This window comes from Urocitellus parryii, chromosome X, assembly GCF_045843805.1.
Source record: "Urocitellus parryii isolate mUroPar1 chromosome X, mUroPar1.hap1, whole genome shotgun sequence".
Classification (NCBI taxonomy): Eukaryota; Metazoa; Chordata; class Mammalia; order Rodentia; family Sciuridae; genus Urocitellus; species Urocitellus parryii.
In genome coordinates, this window is record NC_135547.1 from 129732123 (window position 1) to 129760045 (window position 27923).

The 27923-nt window shown below is 44.4% G+C and overlaps 1 protein-coding gene and 1 pseudogene across 3 annotated transcripts; both read left to right on the top strand.

Annotated features, from left to right (window-relative positions):
- The first annotated feature begins 7 nt into the window (after positions 1-7).
- Positions 8-5545, top strand: LOC144250728 (olfactory receptor 2W3-like; annotated as a pseudogene).
- A 4936-nt stretch (positions 5546-10481) lies between these two features.
- On the top strand, positions 10482-25805 carry LOC144250771 (uncharacterized). Of its 3 annotated transcripts, none has more exons than XM_077793836.1 (5): positions 10482-10634; positions 11045-11339; positions 21875-22001; positions 22172-22232; positions 22882-25805. In XM_077793836.1, the coding sequence occupies exons 3-5, from the start codon at positions 21875-21877 to the stop codon at positions 25685-25687; spliced, it is 2994 nt and encodes a 997-aa protein (XP_077649962.1). In that variant the 5' UTR covers positions 10482-10634; positions 11045-11339; the 3' UTR covers positions 25688-25805. The 3 variants fall into 3 exon arrangements, with proteins under 3 accessions (XP_077649962.1, XP_077649963.1, XP_077649961.1); XM_077793837.1 differs by having other exon boundaries at positions 11181-11339; XM_077793835.1 differs by lacking the exon at positions 11045-11339.
- The last annotated feature ends 2118 nt before the right edge of the window (positions 25806-27923 follow it).

The following is a 27923-nucleotide window of genomic DNA, read 5'->3' on the forward strand; positions in this document are numbered from 1 at the left end:
CACGACCATGGTTTACATCATGAGTGGGAAATCGTGACGTTTTGGCAAAAATAATGGTGAATGTGTTGTCACAGAAATTGTCTCATGTCTGTGTTCTCTTTAGCTTGATTTCATGGGAGGTTTTTTGCATATTTCATCTGACAAGGCAGCAATCTGGATGCTGGGTGGAGAGGGTGAGGGGCTCCCTAGGACTGAGGACCCAGGATGCTCCTCTGAGCACATCCCTGCATCCTCCAGGGGAAGTTTGATCCCAGGGTGCCTTTTGTCTGGGGTGTCTCTGGGTCACTTCCTCTCCACTGTCAGGAGAGGGTCCCGGGGTCATGTCTTCTGGGGGTCCCAGGAGCCTGGGTTTCCTGTTGGGAGTCAGAAGCCTGAGCAGTAACCTCCACACAGGGGCCAGGGGCTTAGGATCCTGTCCCCATTGCTCAAGTGAGGAGAAGGTCATGTTTCCAGCCACAGGGGTGGCTGAGGTCATGGCACAGCGCCAGGCTCCCCGAGTTCCTCTCCTGCAGGGATGCTGCTGCTGCAATTTTGCTTTGGTTTTTATTTCTCTCCTTTGCAAGTGGCACCTTGTATGGTTTCTGTTTCTGGAAATGTTGATATATTTTAACTTTTTACAAGAGATTTGTGTGTATTTTATAGTAGTAAATGATAAAGTATCATATTGAGAGCGTAGATTTATGCATTCATGACATTCTAAATTCTTGATAAAGATTGAATATGTAGGTGGGGCTGTGGCTCCATGGTGGAGTGCTCGCCTAGCATGCAGGAGCAACTAGGTTCGATTCTCAGCACCGCACAACTATGAAATAAAGACATTGTGTCCACCTAAAAAGCTAAAAAAATAAATATTTTTTAAAGACTGAATATTTAGTTGTATGTTTTGTCTTTTAGTTTATCAAATGCTTGCAAATCTCTAAGCTTGTTTTATATATTGAACCAGATTTCTGTATGAGTTGCCTTTTACTTCAACCCCGTGATGTTCAAGGATCAGCTGCACATTGTGTTTCCCAAATCCTATCAGGTGGTTGTTTGGGGTGTTCTTTGTGCCTCTGAGGTTTTGACAGGAGCTCAGGAACTTGTGTAGCTGGTAGAAGCAAAGGATGGAGCTCGGCAGGTGTGTGTCCTCCTGATCTGCAGTAACAATGAATTGGAGGTGGATAAGGGTGAAGATGGCAGCCACATTTCCTGGGTGCAGACCAGCTCTGCCCCTCCACGTGGGACATCCACTTCACACAAGTGTCTCCGTTTCCTTTCTATAACTTGGGAATAATAATAATAATCCCAGCAGAGCCTGCACAGCACAGATAGAAGTTATGTGAGTCAGTAAACAAGTCCTCATGGTGCTGCTTTTAGCCTGGCTAGGAGCCCACACTGCAGCAGCCCTTGCCTCTTCTGCTGTGGACACCTCTCCTCAGGTGCCATAGAGATGGATGGGACCAATGGCAGCACCCAGGGCCTCTTTATCCTCCTGGGATTCTCCAATTTCCCCAATGTGAACAGGGTCCTCTTTGTGGTCCTCCTGGTAGCCCACCTGCTGACCCTGCTGGGCCACACTCCATCCTCCTGGTGTCGCAGCTGGACCCCACCTCCACACGCCCGTGTTCTCCTTACCCCCTTCGTCCTTCCTGGACCTCACCTTCACCCCCAGCTCCATCCCCAGCTGCTGCACAACCTACGTGTCCATGACAAGACCATTAGCTCTGCAGTGGCACAGTCCAGCTCTTCCTGTTCCTGGGCCTTGTGGAGTGGAGGGACTGCTGCTGAGTGTCACGGCCTATGACAGGTTGGTGGCTATCTGGAAGCCCCTGGCCTACACCGTGATCATGACTTCCAGGCTGTGGTGCAGTCAACTCCTTGGTCATATGTCAGTGACCCTATGGTTACACTGCTGTGCGCACAAGAAGAAGGATCACTTCCTGTGTGAGATACCTATCCTGATCCCTGTGGCCTGTGTCAGCCTGGGGGCTATTGAGGGCACTGTCCTTGTCCTGGATGTGGGCATCATGCTGTTTCCCGTGGTCTTCCTCCTGGTCTCCTGTGGTCACATCGTCAGTGCTGTGCTCAGAATGCAGTCGTCCTCAGGAAGACACAGTCTTCAACACCTGCGGCCCCCTCACCCTGGGCTCCCTGTCCTACGGGAACTTCATCCTCAAGTACATGCAGCCAGGAGCCGCTCCTCCTGGGACCAGGGCAAGGTCCTCATGCTCTTCTACAACCCGTCACCCCTTCCTGAACCCCTCATCTCCACCCTCAGAAACAGGGAGGTGAGAAGGCTGATGCTGGGGAACAGAAAAGGGGACAAGGAGGGAGGGCCCAGGAAGTGACCAGCACCCAGGCTCAGGGTCAGCTCCATAAGGGCCACTGCTGTCCTCTGAGCCGTGGGGCAGATGAGGTGTCCGCCTGCAGCTCTCAGCACATTTGCAGGGCTGTCCTCTGGGAGCCTGATTAAGGCCAGCGCTGTGGGTTTTATAACAGCACAGGGCCTGTCCTCCACACCCGGATGTGCAGCCCTGACCCTGCAGGCTGGTACCAGGGCCACAGGAGTCCCCGGGTCCTGCTTCTGTAGTTTGCTGAGTTCACAGTGGTGCTCTCAGCATTTCAGCTGGAACCTCCCAGCTCTCTCCGGGCTCTTGGTGTGAACCACTGTGTCTTCCTGGGTGGCGTCAAAGCTGAGTTCAGCGTGGCCGGGTATTTCCCTCCCATAGGCTCGCAAGGAAGCATGTTGTCTTTTTCTGCCCTCTGTTAGGAGACAGATACATGAATGGTGGGAGCACAGGGTTAAGAGAGTAACTATAAATGTGGCCCAGGGGGCAGACCCCACGTGATTCATTTGCCAAAAAGCAATGTCGCTGCAGCCCTGCCTGGAGAAAGTGGACAGGTTCTGTCCCATTCCCCAGCAAACCACCTGTTGTCTGCATGGAAATGCAGGTCGGAATTAGTATGCGTGAGAGGAACCCAAGAGAGTATGAAGGGCCTGACTTTTGTGACCCTTTTGCCAGAGCAGATTCTGAAACATAAGGATGCTTCCTCCTATCCATCAAACTTGTAGCAATGGATAGTTAAGAATGCAATTAGCACTGCTCAGCATGGGGCCCTATGGCTTGGAAATGACCAGGCCACCAGACAGGCCCGAGCCATGGTCTCCAGAAACCCACTCCAAGAGGCCAGAGAGCCTTTGGAAGGTCTGTGGAAGATAAGAGGTGAAAGTTGATGGAGAGGACCTCAGCCTGCCACCAACACAGCGCCGCCACAGCGCCCTCTGCTTGGTACCCACAGGCATTGGGTGCCCTGAAAGAGGGAAAGAAGGCAGTACAGGGGATAGGCCCCGGGGGCCATCTGCAGACATGTGCTCAAATCCCTCAGTCACAGTTTATGGACAGAGTGAATAATCCAAGAAAGGAAAAGTGTCTCATGGAGGAGACGGGAAGCCGCAGCCAAGGAGGTGATCAGGGAGTGGACTAAACAAGGGACAGAGAGCAGCAGGCACCAGCACAAAGCAGCCAAGTGAATGACTGGATTTGGCCACCCAGGATACAGGGACACAAGGGGCTCAAGCCTCTCTGCTGGCCTCAGCCTTGGCCACTGCATGAAAGCAGGAATAAGGTAGCTATAAAGGAAGAGGCAGCTCCACTTGCTGGGGGGTGGAGGGACAGGACAGTTCTGGGGAGAATGCCCAGAGCCTCTGCAAATTATTTCCTGAACTGACCAAGGAGGCTTCCAAGCAGCTAGTCAAGACCACAAAAACATGACCCTTTCCTTCCTGTTGTCGCTTAACAACCTGCTGGAGTAAGTCCCCTAGGTTAAAATCTAATGCCTTATGGCAAGTAGATGTCCCTCACTATGTACCTTCAGGAAATTAAAATATGTGTATGTGGTCATTGATACCTGTTCAGGCTGTGGAATGGCCATTTCCAGCTACTTAAGTGCTTTGGGATCATGGCAGCTCCTTTCTCCATCAAAACTGGCACTGCTACAGCCTTGGCAAGCAGAGCCTTCAAGGAATTTTGCTCTACATGGCACAGAAATCATGTCACTGGGATCCCCTATAACCCTCAGGTTTAATGCATTGTAGACAGAACACGCAAGGAATTAATGACCATGCTACAAAAACAGGGCAGGGGGAGGGAGGGGGCTCTACCAAATGCCCTCACAATGCCTTGAACAAAATCTTGTTTACTTCAAATTTTCTTTCAACTTCAAAATTTTCCATGGAAACAGCCACCCAAATACATTAGGCCCTCTTCACTGTGCCCTGCCATTTACCTATAATCTCCCAGCTCCATCCCAGCACAAATGCATGATGGTCCAGTGTCCCTCCTAAAACTGGGTCCAGGGTTTGTACATGTTGAGAGAAGCCTCACCCCATCTGGGTGCCTGCAGTGAAACTGCCTGCCAGGTAAATTGGGCTTTGGTCCCTTGGCCACCAAATTAGCGGTGGTCAATTGGGAAGGAGCCCTATCTAAGCTCTTTTCTAATAACTCCTTCCTGATTGATCCTGAGGTAGCCGTACAAGGACCACCAGTGCAGGGGAACACAGCACTCCCACACCTGCTCGGCCGAGTGGTTTCTCCGTCGTTGATGAGACCTACAACCAGGACCGTCCTCTGTTTTGCTCTTGCTAATGAAACTTTTCTAGATCAATATAACAAGTCCTATGCTGGCTGTCTCTCACTGACACTTGGTAGTTAACGCTACCAATGGCCATAGACACCCCCCCATGGCAAGTGCCAGAAACCCTGGCTGCCAACATGCCCAACAACACTCTTTACAAAGCTCCCCTCTGATAATGACAGCACCCCAAGAAAACCATGTGTGGCAGCCACACCTTATCTCCTTGGAAAGAGAAATTTCTCTTGCGAAGATCAATACCTAAGCACCTGGGTGGGCACAGCTCCCTGGAATGTAACCTATGTGCCCAAATACCATGTGGGCTACAAAGTAACTGCTACCTGGGACAATCTGTCATCCACCACTATGCAGGAAATCAATCTCGCATCACACCAATATTGCTGGCCACTAGACCCTTCCAATAGGCATCAGCAGGCTGCATGAATGGGTCGATAAAGGCCCTAAATGCAACATGTGCCTTCATCCCTAAGTATACCCATACCCACTGTGCACAAGCTTGGGTCACGCCACCCTTGCCATGCTCATAATCACTGCCTCTGATGGTGTAAATATCACTCATGCAGAGATCCCTTGTGCAGTCAATGCATCCTGCTGCCTCCCAACCTGTCTACACCGGCTATGAAGCTAAATGTGCATTGATCCTCAGATGCCCCCCGAAGCCTGGCTTCCAGTGGACCCGTCCAAGGAGTGGAGGAGTCCATGGGACATGCGGAGGAAGCATCCTCTGAGTGAGATCCTGCACCGGACAAGGCGTGATATTGGCCTCATCATTGCTGGGATTGTTGCCCTAGTGGCCGCCATCGCCGCCACAACCACTGCCACTGCTGCGCTCACTCAGGGGATCCACACTGTGCACACTGGAAACAATGTGTCCCCTGTGTGGCAGCAGCCTTCGCCTCTCAAAATGACTTAAATAAACTGAACTGAACCACTATTTGCCTCATTCAGCAAGAACCAGACCTCCACCAGGAGCCACGAGGTGTTCTGTTTATGTTGCTAAGGCTCACGGTCACCCTGAATTTCATAGTATTTGCGTCACCCAATACGCTGTATCTGACAATGGAACCTTGCAGATCTCCACTTTTTCTCAGTTCATGAAGGGCGCTTGGGATGCTCACTGTGTTAGGGCTGCATGACGTCACTAAGGCCATGGTCGAAATCAAGGGGACGAAGGAGTCTGTCTCATCAGCCTCCTCTTTCTTCCAGGGATTGGCTGAACATTGGAAAAACCTGAGAGCCAAGTTACTAACCCTTATAACGCTATTACCCTGGCCCTACTGAGTGTGACAGTAATAATTTTTTTCTTGTGTTGTGAGATGTTTGCAACCATGTGAAGGCCACCAAACAAAAATCAGGGATGCTAGCAAAAGTCCTTGTGGCAAGTCTGAGGGGGAGATGCGGGGACAAGTGCATGGAGAACTGCATATGTGGCATACCTGAAGGGCACCTGAGAGGCAGGCCACTCCCCTCCAGCTAGGGGTGTGAGCAGCAGGTTGCTCACCCTGTAGGCCCCTCCCTGGGCGTGAGGCCACCTGTTGCAGACCCTGCACTTGCTCCATGGCCTGCTACTTGATTGGTTGTGGCTCTTCAGAGTCACTCCTGTGCCCACAGTAGCTCAATAGAGCAACCTTGGAATCATCAGTAGGCCAGAGGGAATATTGGGGGGCCTACTTTGGTCTCCTAGAGGTGTTCAGAAATTGTATTGGTGGCTGCGTGTAATGGGCTTAGCTGCTGCCCGAGTGTATACACATGGTAACTGCGCAATAAAATCAGACCTGCTTCCTGCTTGGTGTCTGGTGTCTTGATTCGTGACTCTCTAGCCACACTGTCCTCGACCCTGTTCCGTGGGCCTCGTTGCTGGATGAGACAGAGGCCAAACAAACACAAAGGCCCGGTTTCCTTGGAAGCAATATACAGAAGCAAATGCACGGACCCAGACATGGAGCAGTGCACCAGACATACAAGCACGTGGGGACTGAAGATTGAACACCATGGAGGAGGCTTGTAAAACAGCGGTCATAACGCAGGACTGCCAGCAGGGGGTACTCTGCTCACGCGAAGTGTTGAAAACACGCACACACACCCCCACCCCCACTGCATCAAGGACAGGATTGTAAACTCAGGAAACTGGAAGAAGCCTCTGCACAGGAGGACAGCCCAGAGAGCACAATGTGACTGCAGAGATGTAAAAGAGAGGTCTCTGTGGCTGTTGGCAAGGAAACTGTCCCCATTAAGGGCCTGTAGGCTGGCTGGGGATTAAATTGGCAGTAAGAGAGATTCAGGGAGAAAAGCTACTCAGTCCCTTGCATGTGCAGGGGCATCTTTCTCAAGTACAGACCCAGAAAAGGACCAGGTTTTGAGGACTGCGGAGCCTCTGGAGTACAGAATGGAACCAGGGGGTGTCAGGATGGTGGGGATGATGACAGGAGGGAAGGGAGATGGGTGGGGGAGGAGGGGGCCTTGCTGTGCAGACAGGTCTCGGGGTCAGTTTTGGGTGGGAGAGGCAGCCCGGCTGGTCAAAATAATAACCTTGCTTTAATTTGATTTTAATTGGAGCCAGTGGTCTTTCCTTGCGTCCTGGTCTAACACCCTCCCCCGCGCCACACTCATTGTTGTTTGTGTTCCTAGAAGCTGCCATTATCCATGGAGTGAGATGAAAGAGGAATTTTAATCTCTAAGATTCTTTTCAAAATAAGCTGTGTTTCTCCGAAAAGAGAATAGTGAAGGAGGAAGGTGAGAGCTGAGGGGACTCAGGTCGACCAGCAGCCGGGCAGGGCTGGGAGCTGGTGGGCTGCGCCTGTGGCTGGAGGGTGCCAGGGCAGAGCAGGCTGAGCAGACAGACATCAGTCATGGCTGGGGTCCATCCTGATGGGTGGCTTTTCCTGTCTGAGGTGTAGATCCTCAGGCAGTAGCTGCTCTCTGGATGTCACACTCTCAGGTCTCATTGTAGTGAATGGGTCTGGGGGGATCTAATTGGAGGCCGCCTTCTCTCTGCTCTGGAGAGGACAGAACAGCTTATGCCCACCCACGCACGGGCCACCGTCCCTGGTACTGTTCACCTCCTGAGGACACCTGGCTGAGTCCTGCTGTTGTCCTCAGTCATCTCTCTGTGATCCTTGTCCCTCCACAGGAGCAACTCTGTGGAACAGGCACTTCCTGACTCTGCTCTTCCAGCCAGAGGGCACCTGAGCCTGCCAAGGGGGAGGGGTCTGCCATGCCTTGGGGACAAGTGGTTCAGCTTGACCCGCTTTTGATCCTTGACCTCTGCAGAGACACTTGGGAGACCCGCATCCTCATTCCTGACTCGGAGCCCTGGTTCCACGAGGTGGTGGGCAGAGACCAGCAGGCTCATAGTTCACACCCAGCCCATGGCTGGCTTCCCACATCTCCACATGCTCATCACTCAGAGCTAAGGGACCCTCAGTTCCAATGTGGCAGCTCCAGACACACTCAGGTCATTGCACTGGTCAGAGGGCTGCTGGTCACTGTATTAGTCTTCCTGGGCTGCTGTAACCAAACACCCAGCCTGGGGCCTTCAGACCACAGACCCTGACTTTTCATTGATGAAATCAGGCCACCACCTGAAGCCAAATCCACCTCTGCCTGATGGCCAAAGCCATCTCCAGCCCATGGGATCTTGGGATAAAGAAAGACATGTCAGCTGGCCATCGCTAGGAGCCCTGCTTCCTTCCCATCACCCATGCCTTGTGGAACACAAAGCCAGCACATTGGGCCAGCTGTGTCCCTTGTCTCCAGCCCCCCTTGTAACCTCTGAGTTCTTCAGCATCCTCTGGGCTGGGTCACCTTCTTCAGACCCAGGCACACCCTTGACTCTTTTGACTTTGTCGCCCATGTCCTCACAGAGGCTCCATGTTCTTAGGTGTCAAGCTTTCAATTCTGCAGATGTATTGGTACTAGCGATCCGACCTGGGGTGCTTAACCACTGAGCTACATCCCTAATCTTTTTTCTTCCATTATTGAGGTTAATATGACAGGCTGTATTGGCCCCAAGTGGCCAATTTTTATGTTTTATAAGCGAGCTTTCTGGCAGAGCTGAGCAGGGTTAGTATTTCTTTCTGGTTTAACTATCAGTTGAAACCCAGGAAGCTGAGAGCCCTGGGTCAGCTTCTGGGGGTACATTGCTGCCTAGGCAGGATGCAGATGGGCTTGTGGCTTTTCTTGAAAATGTTGGTGCATCTCAACCTTGACATGGAAAGAGTTCACAAAGGGGGACTTTATACTGAGAGAAAATAATGAGGTCAGTCTGTGCAATAGAATGACATGTTTCAAGGAGGCAAATGAGCTTGAGCTCACAGACATGTTATGAGACTACAGATGCCTGAAGCCTAACCTAATACAATTCTACATATTATGATATTATTTGCATATCACCTATTGCAGTAATAATACGATATTATTCTTTTACAATAAATACTAACTCCTACATACAATTTCCCCTATACATTCATGACAATGATTTCCCTTTCTAGAAAGTCTCAAAGCCCTTGTCAGCACCTCAACACAGGGTAAGGCAGGGTTTCCTTGTCTCCCTGGTGTAGCTGCACTGGTCAAAGTTCCTTTCCTGCTTTCAATCAACACCTTTTCTTTTTGATTTTAGGGCAAACAGCTGGGATCAGCAGAGTCAGGTTTGTACATAAGAATTGATAACACTAGAATGTGGACTATCTACATTGAGCACAAGGCACTTATTTTATTTCCGCTGCACATTGCTGTTTTAGAGGGTTGCCTGCCTCCCCCCACCCCACTCCTTTCTCTGCTGGGGATGGAATACTGAGCCACAGCCCCAACAGCAAAAGTTTCCTGTTATAGCTCAGGCTGCCTCCTCAAAGATCAGAGGCCAGGAGGTAATGAGAATTACTAAAATAATTTTAAAATTGTTTTCATTAGTAGATATCATATATATGTGTGATATATATGATAGCTTTAAAGAGTGTTTGAAAAATTTGGAGACAGGGGCTGGGGATGTGGCTCAAGCGGTAGCGCGCTCGCCTGGCATGCGTGCGGCCCGGGTTCGATCCTCAGCACCACATACCAACAAAGATGTTGTGTCCGCCGAGAACTAAAAAATAAATATTAAAATTCTCTCTCTCTCTCACTCTCTTTTAAAAAAAAAAATTGGAGACAGTGTCTTTTGAATTTCCCTGAGGTCCCATTTTATATATATAGTTTTTTCATATATATATATATGAAATATATATATATATATATAAAATAAACCCAGTGGGGTTTGACCTGGACCACTGAGCTACATCTCCACCCTTTTCATTTTATTTGGAGAGGGTGTCTCGGGGCTAAGGTTGTACCTCAGGGGTAGAATGCCTGCCTCACACACATGAGGCACTGGGTTCGATCCTTAGCACCACATAAAAAGAAAGAAATAAAGATTGTATTATCTACAACTTAAAACAATAAAAAGAGAGGGTCCCACTGTTTGCAGACGCTGACCTGATCTTTGGCTCCTCCAGCCCCAGCCTCCCTGAGAAGCTGTGCTTTGTTTTTTGTGTTGAGGTTAAACCCAGGGCCTCGCCATGCTCGGAAAGCACTCTATGGCTGAAGCCTAGCTCAGCGCCAGGTGTCACCTCTGTACCAAAGGCTAAGCCAAGGCTTCCCACCTGGATTAGTTCCCAGCACAGCGGGGAAGCTCCGCCTGAAAACGGCTTTGGCCAAGAATCTGTCACTCTACCCAATTTCAGCCAGTGATTGGATGACGCTGGCTGTCAGTCACGATGCAGAGGCGGGCCTGGAGGCCGTCCATCCCGGATGCTGGGGGAACTGCCCAATCAGTGCGCAGAGGGAGGGGAAGGGCGGGCTTCCGCAATGTCCGGCTTTTCTTCCTCAGCGACTCCTCTTCTTATCCGTCAAGCCAAGAGTTCTCTGCTCCAGGGACACCGGTGACTCTGCGCTGCCTGTGTACCCACCCCCATCTCGGGTGCCTGGAGGTTCCTTGAGAGGACGCTGGGTCACCACAGAAGACAAAAATGGTGAGTTTGCGACCAGGACTGAAGGGACACGTCACCACCTGCCTTGGGGCCTGGTGCCTGGTGCCCGGGTGACCTGGGGAGCGCAGCGGAGTCGTGGCCCTGTCCCTTGGTCTCGTGGGGTGAGCTGGGTTTTGCGGTTTTTGAGGTGAGCTGCTGAGCGTGGCAGAGTCCCCTCTGGCGGATGGCCCTGGGCCCTGTCCCCTGGTTCCCTGGGTTTGGAAGGGCGGCTCAGGTCCCTGGTGTCCCCTTTGCTCCCTACTGGTGGCCCGACCCACTCTTCCCAACGTGGAGGAAGCAGGGCCACAAATGCACCTTCCTCCTCCCAGGGGAGCTCCTCCGGAGGCTGCTGTAGGTCCCCCAAATTGCAGGCGCCTCCTGCCTTCTAAACCTACCTTCCCTCCACCTCACAGCTCGGCCAGACGTTGGTTCTTCCCACTCGGTCCAAATGGACACCGCCCGCTAATTGTCACTTTTCATCTAGTGAAATATTGGACAGAATAGTTCTTTTCTTTTAACTGGGGACCCAAACCTGGGGAGCTTTCTCAGCCACATCCCCAGCCTCCACTTTTACTGAATTCTGAGACCTGCACCCACTTGGTGTGGACGCTGGGCTCCAACCTGTGATCCTGCTGTTCCGGCTGTTTACCGGTGACGAGTCCTTGCTTCCCCGAATGCTGAAGTAGAACACCAGAGAAGCACGCTGAGGCAAGTGTGGAGGGGAAAGTAGAAGGTTTATTAAAGGACAGCAGAAAAGACTTCTCCCCGCAGGAAGAAGGGGACCCAGGAGGTGGAATCCCTGTAAGGGGGAGGACTTCCCTCCTCTATAGCTAAAGTCTTCTTTCCGCTTTCCCACACTTTGTTTCTCATTATGTTGCAGTGATAGAATGCAGGTGGGAAGGTCCTAGAGGTGCAGATAAGTGGGCTAGAGGAGTTGTGGGCAGGAAGGGTTCGGGGTGACTTTTGAATTAGCACTCCCCTGTTTGCTGGGAGCTGTTCCATTAACAGTTCCTTAGAATGGGTTCTGGGCCTTGGACATTAACATTTCAATTTCCCTAAGTGCTGCTGTGGTTTCAGGAACTCCATGGTGTATAATGTTTTATTTATCTTACACAATATTAGACCCAATTTGCCTAACTACCTATCTGTAAACCTGGCTTCACTTCTGCTTTAGCCTCCAAAGTTCCTGGGATTACAGGGCTGTCTGGAGGGGGCAAAACTGTGACTTATGCAGTCAAGGGGAGAAATAAAGAATGTCCACACACTTCTGCCCCTTTCAATGCTCTATTCACTCAAATTACTCAATACAGTTTAACTGTATAGGTTCTTAATCAAGAAAACAGCAATCCTTAATGCTAGGTATTGCCATAGACATAATCAATTCACAGCAAACAATTCTAGGTTAATTAATTCACAGCAAACAATTCTAGATTCATTCTAAGCACTGGAAAACACACTTAATCATGATAAGCTAATGACAGACATTCCCTCTGCATGCTAATTTCAAATGTCTTATGTCTGAGGCTTTGAGTCCAGCAGATGCACACTCACTAAGACCTCAGTGACCAGGTGTGTAACCAAGGCAGGCTTTGTTTTCCTGGTGTGGAGCAGAGGACCAGTTGAGGAGGAGGTTGTGGAGAGAAGTTGCAGCTCTCACCAAGGTCCAGATGAGGCAGTAGAGTTTGAGAGCAGTGAGGATCATGCAGAGACTCAGGAAAGATGCCAAGTGATGGGATATCAGATTCTCATCAGGCTCTTCAGCTGGAGTGCATCCTTGTTTCTGTTGGCTGAATTCCTGTTCATCAGCTCTATCATTTATACTAAATTTGGGGGCTTTTGATCATGTTTTCAATCCTTATCAGCTACCACCCCATTTCTCAGTGACATCATTTTCCCTGGGGACATCTGCACCCTGATCTTCTTGTCTTTCCCTCTTATCAGGCAAGGACAGCCTGGCAGAGGCTTCACTCTGTTTATCAGGGTGAGGAGAAGGAACTTGTTTGAGGCCTTACTGGAGGGATCTGTGGATGTGCCTGGTGAAACTGCAGGTCTTTTAAAATGGAGTTGCTTAGGCTCAGGAATAAAGCCATTCTAACAAGGCCTGTGCCACTGTCCCTGGCAAGAAGAACACTTTTGAAAGCATTTGTTTTCTATTTGTGATTATTATACTTGAGTTGATAGAATAATCACATAACTGTTCCCTGTGTTTGGTCAAAATAATTACTTTAAAAGGAAAAAGGCATTTGTTTATAGAACCTAGGGATATTGAATCTTGGGTTATGTTATGTTTTTATTAGTTATACATGACATTATAGTGCATTTTGACACAGCACACATAAATAGAGTGTAACTGCTTCTCTTTCTGGTTGTACTTGATGTGGATTCATACCAGTCCTGTAGTCATATATGCACATAGGATAATAGTGTTTGATTCATTCTTCTGTTCTTCATCCCCAACTCTTTAAATTTGATTTTCAGATGGGGTCTGGCTATGTTGTCCAGCCTGGCCTGTAAGTCCTGACCCTCCTGCTTCAGATTCTCAAGCTGTTGACATTAAAGGCATTGGAAATCCCAGCTATGGAAAATAGTTCATTTTGATTTAAGTATTAATGAACATACTCGGGAACATGGATTCAAGTGACCCTAAATGATGTATGTGTCCCACCCTGAAAGACAAGGATTAAACCCAGGGGCACTTAATCACTGAGCCACAATCAGTCCTTTTTAGATGGTATTTTGAGACATGATCTCATCCATTTCTTTCTGGCCTCACTAAATTGCTGAGGCTGACTTTGAATTTAGCAATCCTCCTACCTTATCCTCTAATGCTACTGGGATTACAGTTGTGTGGCACTGTGGTTGGCCTACATGAACTTTTATGAAAGAAACTGTGTATCACTACATTAACCAATTGCATTGGTAGGATCAGTAGATTGGTGGGCTACAGAAGAAAGAAAGGAAGGAAGAAAAAAGAAATTTCTTCTGACTGTTGTTATTACATTCTTATTTTGGTAGATGGTGGGGACTAGATGTCTGGTAAGGGTAGGGATATATTTTGAGAAATTTGATAGTTTTGAGAATTGTGGTCTGATACAGAAATTAAGATAATTGGCTATTAAAGGGCTTAAGATAGCCCAAGATAATTTTTGCTCTCCATACAGAACCCTGCCTTTCCACCCTCATGGTGGTCTGGTTAGCCAAGTCAAGTACTCTGAAGGTTCTTTGATGGAGATGCAACTGTATAGAGAACGTGAGTTCACAGCTGTAAAAATCTTGTGCTTCTCCTTTTATCTTCCTTAGGTGTAGACACCATGTCAGATTTCTTGGGCAGAGGTTCCCTTTGGACGCCTCACAGGGTCCCATGACCTCAGCCACTGTCCTCTCCTGGAGCTGCCACAAGGTGTCCACAGCTGCCCTGGTCCCTGCAGGGTGAACAGAACTTCAGGCCCTGGGTCATTTCCTCCTAGAGGACAGCCTGAGGTGTGGGGTGCAGCCTCTCAGGGAAGCTGCTGGGGGCTCTGGGCTGAGGAATCTCCTGTAACAGGCCTCATCTAGACAGCTACTTCCTTGGGACCTTGTTTTTTTCAAGCTTTATTCCCATTCCATGGAGAGAGGTGGCCAGTCAGCCTATGGATGCTGGTGCTGAGGGTCCAGGTCACCAGTGATTCCTGCCCTTGTAGTTTCACAGTGTGAAGTATCGAAACCTCTCCCAGAGCATAAGCAACACCCACCCCAGTGCAGAGCTTTGCAAACCTGAGAAGCCTCGTAGACTGGAGTCATGGTCTAGGTTCCTGGGAGGGTGATCCTAGAGGCTTTCAGGAAGCAAGACCAAAAGAGGTCTCATCCCAGAATTCAGGGACCTTCCCTGCCCCTTGAGCCTGACACATGTGTGCTCCCTCAGCACCAAAGCTTTCTGTGTATCACTTTGAAATGATCTGCTCACATTTTGAGGCCCAGGTCTATTTTTTCAGAGCCAAATGAGATGGACTATTATTAAACAGGTAAGAAAGAAGTGGATTTTAAAAAGTCTAGGTACATTTCCATTGTGAAAACAATTACAGCCAGGTACAGTGGTGCACACCTGTGATCCTTGCTGTTCCAGAAGCTGAGGCAGTAGGATTGCAAACTTGAGGACTCCATTAGCGACTTAGCCAGGCCTTATGTCTGGGGATGTGACTCATCAGTAAAGTTCCTCTGGGTTTAATCTCTGATCCCAAACCAAAGAAAAAGAACAGAACAGAAAAACAAACAAACAACAACAACAACAAAAAAAAAACACATCTCTTTTATCTTTTGCTACCCCTGAGTTTGCATACAAAATTGTTGAGATTTGATTTGTCTTTTCAATGATTTCCAATTGAAATCCATGTCCTAGATTCCAGAATGCCACTTAAGATACAGAGAAACTCTGTCTACCATTATTGCTGCAGGAAATGAATCCATTTCTACAAAAATTATAGTGGATAAATTTATGGATTTGATTTTATGTAAATTAGTTACAGTCATTGACAAGCTGATGAATTTGACAGGAAGGACAGTTTGTTGTTACTATTGTTGTCTGGACTTGGCAGGTTCATGTTAGCTGTGTGGTTTTTGGTATCAGGAATGGAACCCTGAGGTGCTTAGCCACTGAGCCACAATCCTGGCCCCTTTTAGATTCTTCCTTTTGAGTCAGGGTCTTGCTACATCACCTTGGGCCTCTGACCCCTGAACCACTGGGGTTACAGGTGTGCACCATCACACCCATCTTCATTGGAAGTTTTAATGACAATTTTGGCAATACCTAAAATACCCAACTGTGATCATTTAAAAATCACTGAATACTTTATTAGTGAAATAATGACACCTGTTTTCTGAAAAGGAGAGATATGTCTCAGTGAGAGTGCTGATCTTCTCACAAGCACTCCCACCATGTCAACTGATTGCTGTTCCCTCCTAATTACCTCCTCCTAGGGCTACCCATTTGGGAGCCGGCCTTTTAGCTTATGAAACTTGGGAGTAACAGAAATGCTCTCTCTACTTTCTCTGTCCTGTACCATAATTTCACTGGTCTTAGATACAGTGTACTATTTTCATTTTAGATGTAGTTTTTCTAAGTTCACCCCCAAAACCACAATAATCCATGCCCTGATTTTCACATAATTTACTGAAATGCTTTTTCTTTTTTTCAAAGAGTGTAGATCATGGGAAAGTTCAGTCTCCTTTGTAAGAAAGTGTGTTGCTTTTCATTGATTTTTGTTTCCTCTCATTGTGTATCTTTTGTATTATAATCTTCTTTATCACTCATTACATATATTTTCAGTTTTTTTGTGTGTGTGTGTCTGTGTGTGTGCTTGTGTGTGTACATGGACTGTTGAGGATTGAACTGAGGGCCATCAAGTTCTTACTACTGAGCTACTCTCCACCCCAAGAAAATTAATATTGTAGACTGGGGTTTACTTATTTACTGATGTATAGTGTGCTGGAATTGAAGCCAGGGACTTGCTCAGCTTATGTTGTCCTCAAAAAAAAAAAAAAATGAATTTCAATGTGTGAGAAGCATTTTGGAGGTGGGCAGGTGTTTTACTGGGGAATAAACCTAGAGGCACTTGACCACTGAGCATGTCCTCAGCCCTTCCTATTTATTACGTACCTATTTATTTTTATTTTTATTTTGTATAGTTGTAGAGGGGCAGAATACCTTATTTTTGTTAATTTATCTGTGGTGCTAAGGATCATACCCAGTGCCTCATGCTGTAGCTGTGCCACTCAGCTACAATCCCATTCCCCCCATTTATTGTTGAAAACAAAATTTCACAAAATTTCTGGATGTCTTGCTAAATTGTGGAGAGAGCCTCTAACTTGCCAGTTCCATGCCTTGACCTCCCTAGTGGCTGAAATTACAGGTGACACCACCACACCAGCAGTTGGAATACCTTTTAAAGATTTATCATCCAGGGGATGGGATTGTGGCTCAGAGAAAAAGTGCTCACCTAGCATGCGTGAGGCCTTAAGTTTGATCCTCAGCTCCACATAAATATTAAATAAAGGAGTTGTGCCCACCTAGAACTAAAGAATAAATATATATTAAAAAAGAAAAGATTTATCATAGTTTCTTTCCAGATGGAAATAGTATTGAAAATCAGTTTCCTTGCTTTTGTCCATAGATTTCAAGTTTGTAACTATGACTTTTCTTCTTTGCTTTATTTTTTGCATTATTATTTGGGAAAGGTATTCATTATGTAATATTGTTTCTTATGTTTATATTTGTTAAAGTTTATGGCATGATAGTTTATTCACTTTTTTATTAAATCAATTTTGTTTTTCAGAGCAATTTTAGACTTATAGTTTGTTAGTCAATGTTTTCTAGAGGAACAGCATTAACACGAAGTGTGATTATAAAAGGGGACTTATAGATTGGCCTACTTGACCTGAAGCTGGATGTCCACAGTGACCATTTGCAGCTGGAGAGCTTGAGAAGTAGTAGCTGCAGAGTCCAAGAGGCTGAAGCCTCAGAACAAGAGGGAGCAGTGGTGCTGCCCTAGTCCAGACCAAAGGTTCTGGAAACTCCCTGGAGAATCACAGGCAGAGTCCACTTTGGGAGAGTGAAGAAGGCAGAGTCTGATATCCTCAGGCCACTGCAGCAGCCATTGGAGAAGAAAGGCCTTTTTCTGCTGCTACTTCCTTCTTCTTCCAACTTTTGTTCCACCTAAGACACCGTCCATTGGATGGTGCTGCCTATACCTAAGGAGGTTCTCTAGTTTGGTTCACTGTTCCACATGCCAGTCACTTGTAGACACACCCTCATGGACACACCCAGAGGCCTCTTAATCACAGGTATCTCTTAATCCAATGCTGTTGACAATTCAAATGTGCCATTACATATAGTATCAAGCACCCTTCTCTACACTGTTCTCAATATTTTGCATTGATGTTGGATGCTTGTTAGCTACTCAATCAGTGTCCTACATTTTATTAAGAGAGTGGATGAAGCAACACTTTATCATCAGGTGAAATCCATCCTTTACCTTTGGGTTCCTCCTCTATGTGGTGTGATATTGTGTATCACATACTCTACATAATAATGTCATACAGAAGAGTTTCAGTGCATCTATAATGTTGTCTCTTCTGGAATGTTCTTGAATTGAAATCCTACTGCACTTGGCCTTTCAGACTGGCTTCTCTCACTTAGTCTGCCTTTAAGGGTGCTGTATCTTTGCAGGCTGCAGAGCTCACTTTCTGGGTGATGTTCTTTGGTGTGGTTAAACTGCAGCTTGTCCATTCAGCATTGAAAGGTGCATCTTTCTTGCTTCTAGTTTTGGGCAGTTCTGGATATGGCTGCTGTAGTCAGTGCTGAGAATTTTCTGTGCATAATTTTCACCTCATTTGAATAGACACCTGGGAGTGTGGTGAATTAATTGTAGAGTGCACCATGTTTATTTTGTAAGAGCGTGACTGTCTTCCAGAGAGAGTGTTCTTCTCTCCATTCACATGAGCAAGGGAAGGGTTCTTGCTGATTCATGTTTTCACTGTCTTTTGGAGCTTTTGGTGTTTGGCATTTCACCATTCCAGTTGAGTATCTGTTGGCACCTCATTGTTCATTTTGAAGTTTCCTAATTATATGCAGGTGAACATCTTCTCACACATGTGTTAACTGTGCCTATTTATTGATGAGTGTCTTTCCAAATATTTTTCCCACTTCCAAGTTGGTTGCTTATTTTTTTACTGAGTATTCTTCATGTATGTTGAATACCAACCCAGTGTCACTATGTGTTGTGACAACATTTTGTCCAGTTCTCCAGCATGTCTTCTCATTCTCTCAAGTACAGGTTTTGAAAAATGCAAACTTCATTTGGATCAAGTTCTATTTACAAGTTTTTCACTCACAGTTCATGTGTTTGGTGTTGCATATGAAGCTGTCATGCCAGCCCAGATTTCTCTGTAAGTACTTCTTTGTTATTTTAGTGAAGTTTGGAGTTTTGCATTAGGTACTACAATGTATGGGCAATTTTTTGGTGCCAACAAGTGAACCCTAGGCCTCCTAAGTGCCAGACAAGTGCTTTGCTAGAGCTGCAGCCCCTGCTGTGTATCCCACTTTGAGACTGAGGCTCCACTGGGAGCGCTGTGACATTTGTGAAACGAGAATGTTTTCTTTCTCTACATGTTAATTCATGTCCAGTGCTTTGGCAACCTTGTCCAAGAGAGTACATTTTCCATTGATTTTCTTTTGCTCCTTTGTCAAAGATCACTGGAATATTTTTATCCTGTGCCAAATACCACTGTGTCTTGATGATTGTAGTTTTTAGTAGTTGTTAACCTCAGGTAGTGTTCATCCTGTGAACTGAGTGTTCATTACTGTGTTGGTTGTTCTGGATCTTTTGTTACTGAAAACATGACTTAAAATATTTTTTATTGGTATTATATTGAATCCATAAGTAAAATTGGTAAGAATTGATGGTAACTGAGGCTTCCCATCTGTGAACATAAAAGTATCTCCAAATATTTTCCATGTCTCTGATATTTTTATTAGAAGTTAGCAGTTTTTGTCATACAGATTTTTGTTAGATTTATATATAAGTATTTCTCTTCTATTGGTTCTGTATAAGTGGTGTGTGTTTGTTTTTCTTTTCATTTTGGTGCTGGGTTTTGGACTCAGGGCTGCTCTACCATTGAGCTACATTCCCAAAACTTTTAACTTTTTGTTTAGAAACAGAGTCTTGCTAAATTGCCCAGGCTGGACTCAAACCTGGGATCATCCTGCCTTGGCCCCCTGATTGGCAAGGACCACAGGCATGGCCTCCATGCCAAGTTTCCTGCTGTCAATAGTATAATAATTGTCCTATTTATTAACATGACAATACTGATATTACATTATAGTTTTTCATGATTCTTCAGTGGATTCCAGTAGCATAGAGGATCATCCTGTCTCTCTATGAAGACATTGTGTATTTTTGAGCTTGAGTGTTTTTTCATTATTCTTCATTTTTTAACTATTGATATAATCAATATTTATTATTTAGCTTTTTGTTGTGATGGATAATGTTAATTGGTTTTTTAATCAGCCTTGCATGTGTGCTGTGTTCCTGGGCCCTGCAGAGGCTGATGTGAGTGGATCTGGGCCACTGGGCTTGACTTCCCACAGTAGTATGCTGGTCCCTGGAAAATGTTAACTGAGTTTTAAATTTGGCATCAGTCTCACAGAGCTGTAATAATTTCCTCATGACTGTGTTTATAATTGTTTTTATTTATTTTTGGATTCAGTAAAGTATTGTTTGAGGAATTTTGCATTCATGATCATGAGAGTCTTTCATAGTTTTCTTTTCTATTTAATACTTTTCTTTATCTATTTAATTTCGATAGTATGGTAAAATATGCCAGATAAAGAATTAGAAGGTGGGTTGGGGTTGAGGCTCAGTGGTCGAGAACTTGCCTAGCATGTGCAAGGTCCTGGGTTCAATCCTCAGCACCACATAAATAAATAGGATAAAGCTATTGTGTTCAACTGCAAGTAAAAAAATAAATATAAAAAGAAAGAATTAGGAAGTTTTAACTCAACTTCTGTTGTCTGGAAATAACAGTAGAAAATTGGTGGCAGCTCTTAAATGTCTAATAGAAGCCTGTTTGAGATGTCAGAGCCTTGACTTTCTTTTTTCTGGGGGGGGGGAATAATTATATATTTTTTAAAATTTTTGAAATGTGTTTTAGTCTTTCACAGTTAAATGTATAATAAATGATATTTGTCTGCAGAATAGATGGATGAAGTACCCTTTGCCACTTAGATTTCAGTTTGCCTGGACCATCATTGTGATCTCTCTCCAAGACACCTGCTGTCACTCATAGTTTTTCCATGCAACGAAGGACAGCCCACTAAAGGCTTTCTCTCAGGCTCCTATTAACCTCTGTTGCTACTGTCCTGCTTCAAATGTCATGCGTCTTCTGTCCTATGCATGGTTCTTTGTGAGTGGCAGGATCGTGTTCTGGTAGGTGGTCCTTTGGGTTGTTCCACACTGTGCAGAAATCATAGCCAGCTTAGAGGCCCACATGGAGTGGCCTGTTTCACAAGCAGTCAGCATGGGATAGTTCAGGATTCTGGGCTGCAAACCTGCTGCTTTATCACACCCTGGAAGTGCTTGTGCCTGAGGTTTACTTGCACCAGCTCTGCTACAGGAATCAGGAATCTCTTTTATGACAGACCACCATTGTACATGTGGCCTATCTTGATCAAAGTGTCCTTGTGTAGAACGGTGGTATGTGTCTCTTGACTGTACATGATCTGAGTGAGACATCTGCTATTCAGAAGAGTTTGAGAATCATTGGATATTCATGGTTGCCATGAGTTTAGGAAAGGATTTTCTGCTGTTAAGAAAACTATTTTTCAAACTGATATAATTTTTGTAAGGCTGTTCTTTGGACAAGGTGACATCTTGGGGTCATCGAGTTCTTTCTGGGACACATGCCATCTTTTGGCACACCCCATTCTGCTTTGACATTAACCACCAGAAATTATTATATTGTTGTGTTTATTAATCATTGTGCTTGATTACTAATTGGGTAAATTTCTTCTGGAGTAAAGCACCTCCAAACTTCTAGTTGTCCTCAGTGTAATCACGCAAGTTGAGCTCAGTCCCCAGTGAACACATTGTGACAACCTGAGAGGAAGATTGTCTAACTGTTGTCTATAAGGGAAACTCTTTTGTGACTCCATACTCTGAGGGTATGGGTTGGGGCTGATTCTAGGCACTTCTTTAAGGATGGAACAAGTGACTTTCAGAAGGAAACAGGAGATCAGTAAATACCATGTTGTCTATATTAAGTGTGTAGTCCCACTGAGCCACTGTGGTTGGCAGGTTCTCTCAAATGCTGAGTTTTGTGATCCCAGCAATTTCCTACTCAGTCAGCTTTCTTTTCTAAGGGTAAGTAATAAGAAGGGTGCTAATATTAGCTCTCTACTGCACAGGATGTTGGTAAGAAGGTGATAGAGATGCAATCAACAAATAAGATCTGGGTGACCCGGGTGCCCCTCTTACTGCGTGTAAACTCACCAAAGGAAGGGTGTACAACACTCTACTATTTACCTTGTGTGGGGCCCAAATCTGTTGTTGGAGTGGCTGTGAAGAATTAAATGCACTGGAGATTTCAATGACCAAATCTTGGAATTAATCAAGAGGCCAGTGAATCATGTGAACATCATGCATGTTGAGTATAGATTTCTCATGCTGTCAAATCTCTCCTGTCCTCCACTACACATTTGTGGGATATTTTAGATGTCAGTGACCTTCGAGGATGTGGCTGTGAACTTCATGCAGGAGGAGTGGGATTTGCTGGATGCTTCCCAGAAGAACCTTTACAGAGATGTGATGCTGGAAGTCCTCAGAAACCTGGCATCTATAGGTAATAATTTGTGTTTTTACTTAATTAGAGAATTTGTGTTTATTTTTTTATTTATGTAGAACATGAAAAGACAATCAGTTGGTGAATTATTTTGGCATGAAATGCACTATGAATTTGGAAAAGCATTTCTCGCTCCTAGAAATTTATAATGTTTTGGTTTGGCATTTTAGGAATCAAATGTGATGAGAAGAACATTGAAAATCAGATCAAAAATTTTGGGAGCAATCAAAGGTAATTGTACTCACAAGAGGAATCCTTGAGGGAATCTGGGGATGTCATATAATTTTTAAAACCAATGCAAGAAATTTGCACAACTTTAAATGTATTTATTCTTATAAGATTTTTTTACCAGAAATATATACTTCACTGGGACTGCGGTTGTGACTCAGTGGTAGAGAGCTTGCCTTGCATGCTTGAGGCACTGGGTTCTCTTCTCAGCACCACATTTAAATCAATAAATCTATTGTCAACTGAAATTAATATATATATATATATATATATATATATATACATATATATACATATGATATTAACTCTATTCAAAGTGCTTGACATGAAAAAAGTATTATGAAATTGCATATGTGAATATAACTATTTGGATAATGACCATAGGCAAGCTGTGTTGCAAAGCATTGTTTCCTCTCAATCTCTTTATTTTCTGGCAATTTGAACAAGTTTTTAAATCCTAGGCTTTACCTCATGTTGGAAATAACCTTAACCTAGGACCTTACATAAATACAATATCATGAATTAATCAAGTATTAATAATGTGCTGGTCCTGAGATACCAATTCTTAAGCAAAGAAAAATTTTAATAGAGTAAATTCATGTGATTGCATTACGTGTGCCAAAGACTTCATATGCCCTTCATTCCTTCATAGGCAGATCACATCTCACTATGGACCCGAATGCTACAAGCATGAAGAATGTGAAGAGAAGCCATGTGAATTGAAACTATACAGGAAATCTCTGGTTTCTCTCAAAAGTGTTCATACACAAATGTTAACACAAACTGGAGATGGACCCTATGAAAGTACAGTATGTGGGAAAGTCATCAGTTGTTTGAATGACATTCAAAGGCATGATGATTCTCATACTGGGTGGCAACCTGATGAATGTCAACAATGTGATGAAGCCTCATCTTCTCCCAAAGATGTTCAAAGTCACACAAGAACACATAGGGGAGGTAAAGCTTTTCAAAGTGAGGTATGTGGGAAAGCCTTTCATTCCCCCACTTTATTTAGAATACATGAAAGAACTCATTCTGAAGAGAAATCCCATGAAGGTAAAGAAGATGGTAAAACCTTGGTTTCACCCACAGGTCTACACAGTCACGTGATCACGCACACTGGGAAAGTACCTTTTAAATGTAATGTATGTGGGAAAGACTTTGCTTACAGAAGTTTATTTAGAATACATCAGAGAAAACATACTAGAGAGAAACCCTATGAAAGTCAACAAGGTGGAAAAGCCTACACTACTTTGTCTTATCTTCAGATACATGAACAAATCCATACTGGCGAGAAGACCAATGAAGGCCAACAATGTGAAAAAGTCTTCACTACTTCTTTATCCCTTGACAGACATGAACCAGCGCATACTGGAGAGAAGCCCTATCAATGTCAACAATGTGGAAAAGCCTACAGTACTTCATCTTACCTTCAGATACATGAACAAATCCATGCTGGAGAGAAACCCAATGAATGCCAACAATGTGGAAAAGTCTTCACTACTTCTTCTTCCCTTCACAGACATGAACGGACGCATACTGGAGAAAAGCCCTATGAATGTGAGCAGTGTGGCAAAGCCTTCACTCAGTCCAATCGCCTTCACTCACATGAAAAAACTCATACTGGGGAGAAGCCCTATGAATGTCAACAATGTGGGAAAACCTTCAGTACTTCTTCCTACCTTCAGATACATGAGCGGACTCATACTGGGGAGAAGCCCTATGAATGTAAGCAGTGTGGCAAAGCCTTCACTAACTCCTCTATACTTCGCAGACATGAAAGAACACATATGAAAAAGAAACCCTATAAATGTCAACAATGTGGGAAAGCCTTCACTACTTTGTCTTACCTTCAGATACATGAACAAATCCATACTGGAGAGAAGACAAATGAATGCCAACAATGTGGAAAAGTCTTCACTACTTCTTCTTCCCTTCACAGACATGAACGAACACATACTGGAGAGAAGCCCTATCAATGTCAACAATGTGGAAAAGCCTACACTACTTTGTCTTACCTTCAGATACATGAACAATTCCATGCTGGAGAGAAGCCCAATGAATGCCAACAATGTGGAAAAGTCTTCACTACTTCTTTTTCCCTTCACCGACATGAATGGATGCATACTGGAGAGAAGCCCTATGAATGTGAGCAGTGTGGCAAAGCTTTTGCTCTATTGTCTAGCCTTCACTCACATAAAAAAACTCATATGGAAAATAAACCCTATGAATGTCAACAATGTGCAAAAGTCTTCACTACTTCTTTTAACCTTCACAGACATGAACAAATGCATACTAGAGAGAAGCCCTATGAATGTAAGCAGTGTGGCAAAGCCTTCAGTATGTCCTCTAAACTTCACAGACATGAACAAATGCATACCGGAGAGAAGCCCTATGAATGTAAGCAGTGTGGCAAAGCCTTCACTAAGGCCTCTAAACTTCACAGACATGAACACATGCATACTGGAGAGAAGCCCTATGAATGTAAGCAGTGTGGCAAAGCCTTTAGTATGTCCTCTAAACTTCACAGACATGAAAAAACTCATACTAGGGAGAAGCCCTATGAATGTCAACAATGTGGGAAAACCTTCAGTACTTCTTCCTACCTTCAGATACATGAGCGGACTCATACTGGGGAGAAGCCCTATGGATGTAAGCAGTGTGGCAAAGCCTTCACTGACTCCTCTAAACTTCACAGACATGAAAGAACACATACTAGAGAGAAACCCTTTGAATGTCAACAATGTGGGAAAGCCTGCACTACTTTGTCTTACCTTCAGATACATGAACAAATCCATACTGGAAAGAATCCCAATAAATGCCAACAATGTGGAAAAGTCTTCACTACTTCTTTTTCCCTCTGCAGACATGAACGGACTCATAGTGGAGAAAAGCCCTATCAATGTCAACAATGTGGAAAAGTCTACAGTACTGCCTCTAACCTTCACATACATGAACAAACACATTCTGGAGTGAAGCCCTATGAGTGTAAGCAGTGTGGAAAAGCCTTTGCTAGATCTTCTCAGCTTCACAAACATGAACAAACTCATACTGGAGGGAAGCTCTACGAATGTACACAGTGTGGCAAAGCCTTTGCTGAATCTTCTCAGCTTCACAGACATGAAAGAACTCATAGGGGAGAGAAGCCCTATGAATGTCAACAATGTGGAAAAGCCTTTGCTACATCCAGTCACCTTAAGAGTCATGGAAGAACACATACTGGAGAGAAGCCCTATCAATGTAAGCAGTGTGGCAAAGCCTTCACTCAATCCCATCATCTTCACAGACATGAAAAAACGCATACTGGAGGGAAGACTTATGAATATCAACAATGTGGAGAACCCCTTGACACATCCAGTGAACCTCATATACATGGAAGTATTCATGCAGAAGAGCAGCTTAATGAATACCAACAATGTGGAAAAGTCTTTTTCTTGTTTTTTCTTTCACAGACATGAAGAGACTCACAATCAAGAGAAACCCTATCTGGGCTGGAGGTGTGGCTCAAGCATTAGCGCACTCGCCTGGCATGCGTGCGGCCCGGGTTCGATCCTCAGCACCACAAACAAAGATGTTGTGCCGGCCAAGAACTAAAAATATATATATATATATATATATATATTAAAATTCTCTCTCTCTGTCCCTCTCTCTCCTTAAAAAAATTAAAAAAGATAAAATAAAAAGAAAAGAGAGAAGCCCTGTCAATGTAAGCAGTGTGGCAAAGCCTTCACTCAGTCCTCTCATCTTTGCTCACAAGAACGAACTCTTATTGGATAGAAGCCCCATGAATGTCAACAATGGGGAAAAGCCTTTGATATATCCCATCAGCTTCACTTACATAAACAAAATCATATTGCAAAGAAATTGTAATGATGAAAACAATTGGCAAAGACTTCTGTTATTACTGTTCTTCTCATCAACATGTTGGAAGTTTACTGGAGAAAAATTCTTTAAATGTGAAATGTGGTGAATCAATATTTCTTGTCCCCTTCAACCACACTGCTCACTCTGCTGAATATTATACTAGGGATTGTACTGCAGATTTGGTGTGGTGGCCCTCTACCACTGAGACACATCTTCATTCTTTTTTATATTTTTAATTTTGAGACAGAGACTTGCTGAGTTCCTTAGGGTTGTTCTAAAATGCTGAGACTGGCCTCAAACTTGTGATCTTCCGCCTAAGCCTCCCAAGTCTCTGGGATTAAAGGCATACATCACCACATCTGGCTGAATAACTGTTTAAATGTGAAAAAATATGGCAAATCATTCCATTTTTCCTGTTGTCTTCAAAGCCATTTCCCTCACTGGAAAATAAACACTCTAAATGGGGATGATTTGCTACACTCTATCAGCTTCATGTTCCAAACTAGTTTCCTTCCCTTTTATGAAAATACTCATGGAGACATGCCCTGTGAATATGAGAAATGTGGGAAATTTTTAATTTTTTCAGTTTATTCTGAGTACTAGAAAATTCTTTTGAAAAGTTTCATGCCAAAATGAATAAATCCTATGCAAGTAAGAAATACAAAGGGTTCAGATGTTTTACTTTTTTCAGTTGTATTTAAAAAAAAAAAACTCATACTGTAGAACGTCCTGTGGATAAGCAATATTGGGCAGTTGTCAATTTTTACAGTTTTCTTTAAAGACATAAAAGGATTTACATCTGGAAAAACCCTTCTAATTATTTATTTATCTATTTATTTATTTATTTTGGATAAAGAAATTGCAGCAGATTGCATTACAATTCTTATTACACATATATACCACAATTATTCATCTCTCTTTGTATATAAAGAATTTTGACACCCAATTCATGTCTTTATAAATGTACTTTGTATAATGATATCCCTCACAATCCATCATCCTTGCTAATCCTCTGTCCCCTCCTTTTCGCTCCCGGTCCTCTGCTTTGTCTACAATTCATCGAATCCTTTCATGCTCCCCCCTATGTACCCCGTATGAGTCAGCCTCCTTATATCAGAGAAAACATTCAGCATTTGTTTTTTGGGGATTGGCTAACTTCACTTAGCATTATCTTATCTAATGCCATCTATTTTTCTGCAGATGCCATGATTTTATTTTCTTTTTTATTGCTGATTAAAATTTCATTTTGTATATATGCCATATATATATATATTATATTATATTATATATATATTATATATATATATTGTATATATATATATTGTATATATGCCATATATATTATATTATATTATATATATATTATATATATATAATCCTAAGTGCAGTTAACTTCTGGAGAGAAATTCCAAACTCACTAAATTTCTACAATTTACACTGAAGTTCAAGTACAGGACACCACTTGTTGCGACGTAGGACTAAACCAGTCAGGGTCACTCCAGGTGAACTGGGCTGCATGACGTTATCACACAGAGACAGAGAAATGTCTTTTTCTTTGGTTCTGTGATGACTTCCTCACCCAGCTCCCCCAAAGGAGGCAAGGCAGGCAAGAAAGAGAGAGAGCAGGCCTGGAGCCAAATTTTACTGGGGAGAAGCCACTCAAATGAGGATAGGGTCAAGATTCAGGGGGTGGAGTCTTCCTGATGACTGCTGCCAGTAGGTTGACATTCTGGAAGGCCACGCCCATCTCAAGTGCTGTGTGGGGATCAAGGGCAGAGCAAGGGAAAGGGACGCACAAGGGGAGGTTCCATGGAACATTCTATCTCCAAA

Excerpts from the sequence above, each read along its gene's own strand:
- LOC144250771 (XM_077793835.1), top strand. Across the intron at positions 22,002-22,171 it reads CAGAAACCTGGCATCTATAG|GAATCAAATGTGATGAGAAG; the intron begins GTAATAATTTGT and ends TTGGCATTTTAG. Across the intron at positions 22,233-22,881 it reads AATTTTGGGAGCAATCAAAG|GCAGATCACATCTCACTATG; the intron begins GTAATTGTACTC and ends ATTCCTTCATAG.